At 40.2% G+C, this 11759-nt stretch overlaps 1 protein-coding gene across 4 annotated transcripts in view; it reads left to right on the plus strand.

The window, feature by feature from the left end:
- drp2 (dystrophin related protein 2) overlaps window positions 1-11759 on the plus strand; it is a 172179-nt gene that overhangs the window by 85366 nt on the left and 75054 nt on the right. For 3 of the 4 annotated variants that reach the window (XM_032527832.1, XM_032527830.1, XM_032527829.1), the window contains one exon: window positions 9540-9711. In XM_032527832.1, coding sequence (XP_032383723.1) covers window positions 9665-9711 — 47 coding nt within the window. In that variant the 5' untranslated portion in view covers window positions 9540-9664. Of the gene's footprint in view, window positions 1-5220; window positions 5345-9539; window positions 9712-11759 lie in introns of those variants that run through there. The other variant, XM_032527831.1, reaches the window with a different exon arrangement.

Here is an 11759-nt window from a genome sequence, read left to right on the forward strand (position 1 = left end):
AAATTTGCTGAAATTTTATTGAATCAATTTTTCCTTCTATTTGTGAAATGTTCCCTGTACCACTGGCTGCAATACAACCCCAAAGCATGACTGATTCACCCCCATGCTTAACAGTTGGACAGAGGTTCTTTTCATTAAATTCTGTGCCCTTTCTTCTCCAAACGTAACTTTGCTCATTCCGGCCAAAAAGTTCCATAGAACTTGTTCCCACAATGCATCAGGCTTGTCTATATGTTCATTCGCAAACTTCAAACGCTGATTTTTGTAGTGAGTACGTAGAAGAGGTTTTCTTCTGATGACTCTTCCATGAAGACCAGATTTGTACAAGCATCTCTTTATAGTGGAATGGTGTACCACAACTCCAGTGTTTGCCGGTTAGGGTTAATTTATTATAAATAATAAACCAACCAATTACTTCTTGTAATGTGAAAGTTGTTCTACTAATAAACCCACAGAAGATTTGCTTTCAACTCTGCAGTTTCCCTTCAGCTCTATGGAGCTTTTTTAGCTTTTTTCAGCTCATTGTTTTGGTTGTGTGAGCTGCAGCTTAATTGTTTTTATTAACACTTACTGCACTTAACATCATTGTTTCCAGACACAGCAGGCAGATGTTTTCTGCAACAAAACAAACTCTGATAAACCCACTGTACTGTTCCTGCTCAGCACCAAACGGCAGCTAAAGTTATCAACTAGGTGGGGAACATAGAGCAGCAGCAAGCAGCTGAAAACAGTTACCTCAGGGGGTGGTGAAGTAAAAAAAACTAAGAGCTAAAAGAGAGTGAATTATATTCATCATATCAGGTGACAACAGGCCCGGTTAGGGTAATCGGGAGAATGATGAGCCCAAAATTTGCAATGAGGAGGCCATGACTTCAGGGACAGAGAGGATACCAGAGTAAACAATATGAATTAAAGTTATTTAATGTAAGAAAGCGCAGTATATGACAGTACATTAAACCAGTGCACTGCTTAGGTGGCTACTGATGCTGTTGGTGCTCTTCACAGTGTAACTGTTAACAGTAGCCAAAACATTAGTTCAATATGCCTCTTTGTGGAAGAGTGGGATACATTTGAAATGCTTTCTTTCGTCCGTTTGTTCTTTCTTTCTTTCTTTCTTTCTTTCTGATAGGTTAATATTTATGGATGTAAAAGTTAAAATGCCGTAAACCATTCAGAGGGAGCTTTTAGGGCAGAGTCAGCGTGAAGTGGACACTAGGTTGCAGGAATAGATCAGAATGTGTAAGCTTTTAGGACTGTCTCACAAATAAGGAGTCGTGTCAAAGGTAACTCTGTTTCACAGAAGTAGAATAACTGACCACTGCAGAACAAGCAGACTATAAGAAACGCAATTGTTCTGATAGTCACTGGTCACTCTTGTATTGACATTCATGTTTATACAGAGTCGGCTCACTGTGTCATGAAAGTTTGTTCACTGTTTGAATAAAGCTGCAAATGATTTGAAATCCTTGGACTCGTCATCTTTAAAGTCTTCATCATCGTCTCCTGATCGCAACCCTTTATCACTTTCTTTCTGCTTTTGTTAATTTAGCAACCTATTCTTGTGGAATAGTGCAATATTTTTTGTTAACTTGAGAGCTTAAGGGTGCCTGGATTGCTCAGTTGGTAAGGCAGGTGTCCATAGAGGTTTACTCCTCGACACAGGGGGCCCAGGTTCAAAGCCGACCTGCAGCCCTTTGCTGGCCGAACTGTGAACTGTGGTATTAATAAGAAGTATTGACCTTGTTGCCCCACTCTGGCCCTGGGTGACAAGAGACGCAACTCCAGATATCTGAATTACTCTGACTGCCGGATGTTTAAATAACCATTTATTTCCCAACATGTTTGCCATATCAATTTGTTTACAGCTTGTTGCCCTGGCCCCAGAAAACCCATAAATGCAGGTTTAAAGAGATGGTTTTAAATTAATTCATTAGGCACAGTATTTTGTTACTAGTTGCAACAATTCAGTGTTCTGGCTTCTTCTCCATGGTCAAAGAGGCTGAAGCTACTGGGGTATTTTCGGATTTAGAATTATCTACCCTGCCAGTGTGACAGAAATGGCGATTCCTATATATTTCTTTAAATAATTAACAGTGATTACCATGACATAACCTATAGTAATGCAACATTATCGAGGGGTGTTTTGATGTAGAGGAACATTGAAGATAGCATGAAAAGAACATTTGAAATTGGAATTGAAGCCTTTTGTTCAAACTTACAGTACTCTAATTCTAGTGGTGATCCTGAGTTTCTAAATCTATATGTCAGGCAAGCAGTGAACGTATAGTTGTTTTGTCTCTTTTTCAGAAAATGTTTAGATATGCATAGTGATGCACAATTCTGTCTATCTACAATATGTCCATTTGATGGAATGTTGCAGCTATAAAAACATATAGTCTGAAAAGGAGGTTTCAATATTTCAGTCAGCATAAACATCATATAGCTTTAATGAAGAGCCAGAACAAGCTTATACCGACAGTAACGAATGGGATGGTTAATACTACCTTAATGTGTAGAGGCCTATAAAGCAGATTTCTGCACTGCATACACACACAACTCAAACACAGAATAGTATTTTCAGACAGTGAGATGGTGCTTCACTGCTGCTCTGGAAACACTTCACTCACCATGCGGTTAAATGAAAAGCATAACCATTACTCACCTGATGCTAGAATCAACATAATGGGTGTCCTATAAGTGTTCAAATAACATTTCCCAACTTCCATCTCCAGCAGTAATGTTGTTAATGTCAGTGGAGCACTTATTTCAGCGCAGAGCCCTCGCTTTGAAGCCATCTTTTTGGGGACCAAAAAAAAAAAAATGGCACCATGTAAATATAAAAAAGTGTGTGGATGCCATGTTTGCTCCTGGGGGAAATTGCTTTGTCATTTAAAATATAATAAAGTAGGAATGGTAAATGTGCAGTTAGAGGGCAAAACACTGCGAGCTTGACAATGTGTAGTCGTGAAAGTCTTTGCTTTCTCATGCTGATCTGTTGGGTGCTTCCAATCACAAATCACTGTGCCACATGTCTGCAGACAAAAGGAGTCAAGCTTGGGAAGAGTGCGCCAATGTTTCATGGGGGAAAAGTAACAGTTTGACAGCTGCATGAGCCCAGCAGGGGTGTGGAGGGTGTAGCTGATGTAGCTTTTCTTACAGTAAGTGTGTGTCACTCTCTGTGCATGCCTACTATTTAATAGACAGTATCGAAGAGTTCCTATTTGAATATGTGTGTGCGCTGTGTCATTGGAGCTCCTCCAGTCCCTCCAGCAGTGTGTGACGGTTGCAGCTGTGAGGGGAAGCTCAGTTCACTTATCCTGCATCAGCAGCAGAGAAGGGACTAAGCTGGAGGGTGTGTGTGTGTGTGCATGTGTGTTTTTCCCTTTCCCTTCTAACTGGTGGCTGTTGAGGGGCTTTGGGACCGCGGGGCAAACCAGCAGGGAGGCAGTGGTCCATCCTCCACTAACCCCCATCAGGCACAACGCCAAGAGCCAGGGCACATATCAACATGCATCCACACACGCTCACTCACAGAAATGTATGGGTACACTTGCACTGACTCTATTTACCAGAAGGATACTGATACTCTTGAGTTATTGTTGGCTTGGGATTTATTTGTTGTTAAATCAGTGTTCGGCACATTCAGTAAAGCTCAGCCGCTAATTTCTGGGCGTCCATATCAGTGCTCGCCAGTTCTTTTGGACAGTGCATAATGGCTTTATCACTTATGTTAAGTGTTTGTAAATGTGGGTGTAAAATCATTACAAATCGTTGTTGGCTTAAGCCCACTGACAGAAGGAAGTGTTCGCAATAACACTTGGTTCCATTTCAGTACAATCACTCCATCTGTCACAGCTATATATATATATGTATATATAAACCTTATGACCTCTTTCGCCAAGTCGTGAAAGAATGAGTTTCCTTATCCTTTTCATCTACGACTTCCAAAGAGGTTAAGTAAATTAGTGAAAGGACATGTTTTACACTGTAGTCATGAACTTTGGTAAACTTCCTGTCTACCACTGTGAAATGATATGTCAGTGCTTCCCAACTCACCCCCTGAAGGGTTCCCAGGGTAAATTAGAATAAAAACAGAATGATTTAATGAAAAAGAAAGAAAAGTATATTTATGTTGCAAAAATAGTGCAGTTAAATAGTTTTCAGATTTTGTCTCTACATTCTTATTTTTTTCATTGGATATTTTCACTTTGTTAATCCTCCAAAGATCCTTCAAATTAAACAAAAAGGGGAAAAACACTCTTAAATTCCTAATCTGGTCTGAACCCTTCTCAAGAAAAACTTGATTTGGAAATACTGCGTCCATATTGGGCATTGAAATGATAGATTCCAAACATCTTACATAAAAATGTAGCAATTTCATCGAGGTCTCTCTTTCATGCCACTATCCTATTATACTGTGCTTTTTTGTGTTGAAAATTTTGTTTTTTATGCAACAATGTATATGGGACACTGCCATTTGTCTCTCTTGTTAAAAGAACATTTCTAGAGATGTTCTTGTTAAATGAATGGTCAATCTAACCACAATATTATCCAAATAAACTTGTCACATGCAAAGTCATCAAGACTACAAGTCTAGAGCCAAGCCAGAAGCTTTAATGTCAATTCATGTAATAGTAAAGTGCTGGACCAACTGACTGACAGTCAGATATTGCTATCCATACATGCTGCTATCCTGGCTAAAAATCCAAACAAAGAAAACTAACTTAAACTTCAGAACCTTCATCAAACCCCTATGTTTTAAATCTGGTATCTGTCATTCCTTTACATATTTCCTTGTTGTATCGTCGCTGTGCTGCTGTGGCTTTGACCTTAGTGCTCCTTGTTATTACCTGTGTATACTGTTAGATCACACTGTAGCAATGCAAGCCATTTCTGTAGGAACTAAATAATTACTTTCATTTGTTTTTTTCACTGAATCAGAGCCATTAGCACTGATTATAGTGTGTGCGGGCCGAAGGACATCAGGCAGATGGCCTTTTCTTCCCCTCGGTCTTGAGGAGTGGGGAGCATGTAGGTGTAAGCAGGAATGTACAAGGACAGAGAAGTCTTTTATCAAGACAGAAGTTTCTGCTTATTAGGTCACTCATCTCTCAACATTCCTGTCTCTGTCCTCCCCTTCAAACCCCCTCCTATTCTATCTCCAGCACTCTCCCGTTTGTTTCTTATATCACTCTCTGCATGCCCAACCTATCTCTGGATTCCTCACCAGGCCAATCAACAGACAGGGTTAATGATGTCAACATTCAGTTACCAGTAGTGAGACGTTTAACAACATGAGTCTGAGACTGGAATCGTAACTGCGCAGCAAGTCTATAACATTAAGGTAGGCACTACATATTCTGAGAGAGCTGTATTTATCTGCAGAGCTCCAGTAATGAGAATAAATCCTAGCCATCTTATTGCTTCTCAGTGACATCTTATCTGCAGTCTTGATTCCTTCAGATTAAAATCAATGTGGAGACATGGTGTGGCGGGACAGTGGCTTTGATCCCCTGATGCTTTATCTGCACTTTGAACAGTCTTTTCTCTTTTGCGCTGAAATCCAGCCATTGCTATCTTTAATAATTTTAAATTCCTTTGATGTGAAATTCGTATATTGTCTAAAAAATGTCCTTCCAGGTTGCCTTGGCTTGATTGTCAAAAAGAAAAGAGAAGAAGAGGCTGATATTCAGTCTTCGTTGTTCACATAATTGGGCACTTTTTGTGTTCAACTATGATTTCTGTAGGAAACAGTCATGAGTACATGTTGGGGAGAGCCGTAGCCATAGCAGCAAGATGAATATTGTGTGTGTTACTTTGTGGCGTGTCAGTGAAATCTCTGCTGGTTTTTCAGCATCTTTGGAAAACATGCAGTACATACGCTTGACTGAGCTACGCCACATCCGATTAAGGTTGTAAATAATGCATGTTTAAATCTTGACTATGTTTTTGAAGTTTAAAGCGGGAGACAGACCTGCCATAAGTGTGGCACTGTGGCCTCATACATGCCTGCATGATGCAGATGTTTGCCTACAAGATAGAGCTAGTAGAGACGTTTGCATGACATGATTTTTGTGGACATCCTTTCCCTATTGTTATGGGGTAGATATCACATAAAAAGTGGGAGAAGAGCGATTTGAGGTCACCGACAGCGCTGTCTGTCACTCAGTTCCCTCTTGACTCCAGACACAAACTTTCACCCGCAGGGTATCGTCTTGGTGTTTGCAGTCTTGTGGTTCATGGTTGTCATTGTTCAACTCCATTTCACTCATTTCATATCTTGAAGCGGCAGCTTTCCAAAGCAAACAAACAATCATGCTACCATTCTCCTCTTAAACATCATTGGGCCTCAGTTGCCTCGTTTCCATGTTTTATTCAAAAACACAGCAGTGTCAGATTTGCATGAAGAATATAAAGGCATTTCAGTTATTATTTGATGCAGGTCACATGTGACCTCTGATTACCAGCGAAGGGAAAGAGATAGAGCGGGAGAGAGATGTGCTGATTCATATAAGACTACACTAACATAAGATGTCTAAGGAAGAAAAGGGAGGGTAGACAGATAACGGGAGACAGGAGTAGGAACGAGATGATAATGATTCATGGAAAACTGAACAAACTAAAAAGGTATAGAGAGAAGAATAAATGTGCAGAGAAGAGGAGGAAGATCTTGAATACTTATTCAAATGAACGTTCAATTCTGCATGGAAAGAAAGCAAATTTTAAACATGTATAAGTTGAGTTTTAAATTACCCATTGGTGATACAAAAACAATGCAAAAATAAGGTAAAACACAATTTTTACAACTTGTCACATTAAATGGTTAAGGGCTTGGGTTTTGATAACTTCTTACCTGAGTGAAAGTAAGTGTGTGTGTGTGTGTGTGTGTGTGTGTGTGTGTGTGTGTGTGTGTGTGTGTGTGTGTGTGTGTGTGTGTGTGTGTGTGTGTGTTGCTGTAGATGGATGGCTGACTGCTACTGTTAAGCTTAGAGGTTGAGTCCTCCAACAGGGAAGAATCGGATTGACCAGTTTAAAAAAAAAAACGATGTGATAAGAGCCTTTCGACAAAGCACAAGGGAAGCTCCTTGGTATAGTGTGTGCGTGTGTGTGTGTGTGTGTGTGTGTGAAGGGATGGGTGTATTATAAGGCTAAAGGTGTTAGCTTTGAGTCCCAGCTGCAAGCTGAGGTTAAGGTTGTGATATGAAGGAAAAGATAGGAAGCCTTTGACAGCCCAGTGACCAAACACAAGATTTATCATGACCTTTGAACCGAGAAAAGCTTCTTCTGCCCCTAACTTGTGCGTGTGTGCGCGCGTGTCTATGTGTGAAAGTGCTTGTGTGTTTTGTGTACATGGGCTGCCTCCTCTATATTTCTTTCACCTGCAGCTCCATAAAGAGGATTGCACCTCTTCAAGTCTAGCCTCACATGCCCCCTCACTTTAAAAGTATGTGAAAAAAAGGCTTTTTGTCTGTTTGTTTCCTTTAGTTTAATGGAATGGAATAATGGGGAGAAACTGCTGGTGTCTCATGATTCAGGTTTTCTATCTTACACACAGAACACAGTTATTCAACTTGACTCCGATTTGTTGACTAGACTTCTTGTGTGTTGCACACATTTTTAAAACACTTGCATTATTTAACAAGGTGGGCAAGAGGTAGGCCAGTAAAGGTATCTGTGTTCTGATTAATTGCTCAGCCGATTTTGACCTATTATTTATCAGAAATATGTTGTCCCCTACACAGTCCATACCTCTTCTTGTCTTGCACTGGACAGCTTATTTATAGCGATTAATGTGTCCCTTTCATGGATCAGGTCTCTTGGGAACAGCAGAAAAAGGCTGTACACACAACACCTGACATATTACCACCATTCAGGTTGATATTGCATACTTTTTGTTTCTGGTCACCTCAAGAATGTAGGTCTGTGTGGTTCGGTCACTCTGAGTGGCACTGCTGCTATATTGATTTTAGCAGCTGTAAAGGAAGAGTTTGACATTTTTGAACCAGTTTCAAGGCAGCCAGCAGGGGACTGTATGGATCGAGCTGGCAGGCATGAGGAGTCACAGATGGATTTTCAAAATTAGGGTTTTGTTTACCCCCAAATGCAACAAACTATTTAGAAAACACACAACAATGATCTGTGCCCTTAAAGAAGGTCAACTAAACACAATTAAACTATACTGTAGCAATATATTATATTTAAGTTAAATGAACAGAACTAAACATGCTGACCAACAGACTAACAAACTGGCCTCACAATAACAAAAAACTGAACTGAAAGGGGAATATATATAATGGATGATCAGACCATTTGTAAAACAAAGGAGGCAACACAAAGACAAAAACACTACACACTAAACTACAATAAGAAGGACAATTAATCTGTCAGTATACCTTTTTTTTCAGCAGCTTTTTTTTAATTTATTTTTTTAGCAATTAACCAAAACAAAAGCACCAATAAACTAATATATAAATAATTATATATAATAAAATAAGAAATGGACTAAATCTATAAACTATAAAATCCCAATCCTCCACTTATTGTGGCATGCACTTGGTACATTCTGATTGGCTACTTACTTTATTGAAGAGTGGGGCCTCATTTTTGCTCCGGCGGCCTGACAAGATGTCCCTCCAAAAGTGTAGCACTGTTGTGCACAGGGTATCTTTAGCTTTTTACAACAAGGCAACAACTCAAGGCATACTCATCTAAAGACAAACTAAAATGTGACTTTAAAGAAGGTAACTAAATAATAACTTCAAGGTGCTACCTACCACAAGAAAATGAAGAATATTTTGTAAATTAGGGGATTTGAATCCCAGTGGATTTTTCTTCTTTTCAAAAAAAGGATTTCTTGTACAAACATTTGTCAGTTTTGGAATTGTTTGACATAAATGTGCTCACATGTAAAACTGGGTAAAAGCCATAATGTACAGTAGATTTTTGTTTATAGAATAATGAGACAATCCCAATGAAAATTGGTGTGTTACAGCTATATGTTGCTCTCTGCCCACTCATTCTGAGTGGGTGTTCAGACCGAAAGCAGCCCTGCGTTAAAACAATGCAAGGAGCTGTGTTGGTGACGTCTGGGTTGTTTGAAGGCATGTCAGACAGTATAATAAATATTATAGTTTATAAAATGAGGTAGGATTTTACTGCTCTGGGAAGTTGCTACTGTAGCAATTATTTCATCTTTTGCCTTCATGATTGCAAAGTAAACAGTCGAAACATTTTGTTCATGTCGCAAAGTAATCTACCAGGAATGTGCCCTTGCATGTATTTGATTGGCCAACGCAGTGCCTTGACGGATGATTGTGGAAAAGGTTTCTGAAACATCCTATGTTTTTGTGCTGTGTGTTTACAATGTTGTTCTTTGGTACTCACTTTGTGATTCGCCAAAGCCAGAAATGTTCAAATCCTACCCTGATTGGCTTCATAAATCAGAACAAATCATTAATTAGTAGCAGACTCAATCTAAAAAGTTAAAATCAGTTGATATTCACCTGTGTGTCTCATGCTGTTGTTGCTGTTGTCCTTAGCTGCGGGGCGGCCCTCGTGGCCGGGATGCCACTGTGTGCCGTGCCAGTCCACAGTGGACGGTGAGGGACAGGAGGAGGGGACCGAGTGCAGGAGACTGAGAGGAGGCCCGCACCAAACAGGAGAAATGAACCTCTGCTGGAATGAGATCAAACGCAAGTCCCACAACATCCGGTAAGAGGACTTCCATAGTGGTGTTTACTGTAACGGTCTGTAGGGATGGATGTTTTCAGAGCCACAATGCTTTTTTATCTGACAGAACGAAGTGGCTGCTTTTGGAAACTTCAGTGGAGATTGTTAATCCTGTTTCAACATTAGCTGCAATCGGCTGACAGTGTTACTAGCTACAAGTTGGCTGACTCAAAATAAGTAAAAATGTTGATTTATTTTATTAGTTTGTCAGGTTACAGATCATTTTCCAAAGAAGCCGTCTAATCAGTTTTAGCTGTAGCCAGCAGCTAGCCATCATTGACTTTTTCACAATATGGTTTACTGAGATTCACTGAAGTCACTTAAAGGTGCTCTAAGGGATGTCACGCGTGTTTTAGGCTAGAACATTTGTTGTCACATACAGCAAACATCACTATCCGCGAGCGTCCCCAGAGCACACTGTAAAAACAAGTCTCTCTAGACAGCCCAGGGTCTACAAACGCCAACAAAAATAAACTGTGCCCACCTGCACCACAAAGCATACACAAACAGTGTTCCAGTGTTCCAGCCAATAACCGACAAGGAGGATTTGTTGATTGTGGTGGGCGGTTAGTGCTCAGAGGCAAAGACGGGAGGGGACAGGGTGAGGAGAAGGGAGGGGTAAGTCTTGTTCTGTTTGAAAATACATTGAACGTCAACAAGTAGTAACGTCACCCAACATCGCTTAGAGCAACTTTAAATAGCAAAGTGCCCATTCAAAATGGGCCTATTTGGAATGCGCTGATTGCTTGGCTTGTTGTATTGCTTCTTTTTGCTTTTTCCTGAACCCCTGTACCCTGTAAATGACTTACAGAAGGATCCCAAAGCTCTTAAAATGCCACCACACAGTATACTGACTTACTGTGTATACTACTTCTACTTCAGAGGAAAATATTGTACTACTACATTTACCTGACAGAGAACGTTGCAGATTTACTCACAAAATATCACAATTAAAACGTGGGGTAATCACAGACATTTACCTCATGGACTCAGGGCGGTACGCCATGTGCCACCCATTTGGCCCCTTATACAGTGAGGCGGTCAGCAAATATCCGCGTCAATCAACCACCAGAACCAGACCAAGTGATATCGGGAAATAATATCGGAAAATGATGACGGAGACTTCAACAGATGACGACCCCAGGCAACTTCTTTAGATTAAAGGCAGGCAGCTTTATTTAAGATCTTAAAGAAACTCTTAAGAGGGAGATTACCGTGGGTACACACACAAGAGTGTCTCTCCGAACGTCAGAATCCCTCATTTTTTATACTTTTTTTGTCCTCACACATTCCAGTCTATCTATTTCTGTGGGACAGGGTTACCTCAAAACTATTCCTTATACGGAAGATCCTTAGAATAGATGAACTACATTTGAAAACCTGTAGGTTTAAATATTCCACCTATCACCAAGTACAGAGATGGGCTCACTAGACTCAAATATGGAGTCAGTCGAATGTATGTTGCATGAGGGGTGGGGGGCTTAGTGGATTGACAGTTAACGTTGAAGTATGGAGTTGATTAGCGGTGGCATTTTGCCAACGGTAATGTTATTAGTGATATAAGTAAGCAGCACACTTAAACAATTGGACCCGAGTAAGTCTGTGAGAAACCGAGAAAGAGAACTGTCTTTACCCGGTCAACTCCAAGATGACGTTATCTTCTGCCATCAGCTTAGAAGCTCACAGCATCTTAATACAATATAGTATCTGGCTTTTGTTTGATATGTAGCGTTGGCAAAAGTGCCTGTTTGTTGAGTTTCCTCTTAGCAAAATGCTCTGAGGGAATTTAAGCTGGGCTTTTACTGTGAAGCCAGTGTGTTGGTAGCGCTATTTTTTTGTCAACCTTTTTTTTTGTCAACCTTTATTGTGTGGACGTTTTTTCACCCCCAGTTTTCCCCACACACATTAATATCCAATATCCAACGCTGTCCAAACTTCTTCAAATTCCAAACGCCAAGTTCATTGGCAGTAGATCGGATAAACAGTTCATGAGATATTTGAAAGACACACACACACACACACACACACAC

This window comes from Etheostoma spectabile, chromosome 10 (genome assembly GCF_008692095.1).
Source record: "Etheostoma spectabile isolate EspeVRDwgs_2016 chromosome 10, UIUC_Espe_1.0, whole genome shotgun sequence".
NCBI lineage: Eukaryota > Metazoa > Chordata > Actinopteri > Perciformes > Percidae > Etheostoma > Etheostoma spectabile.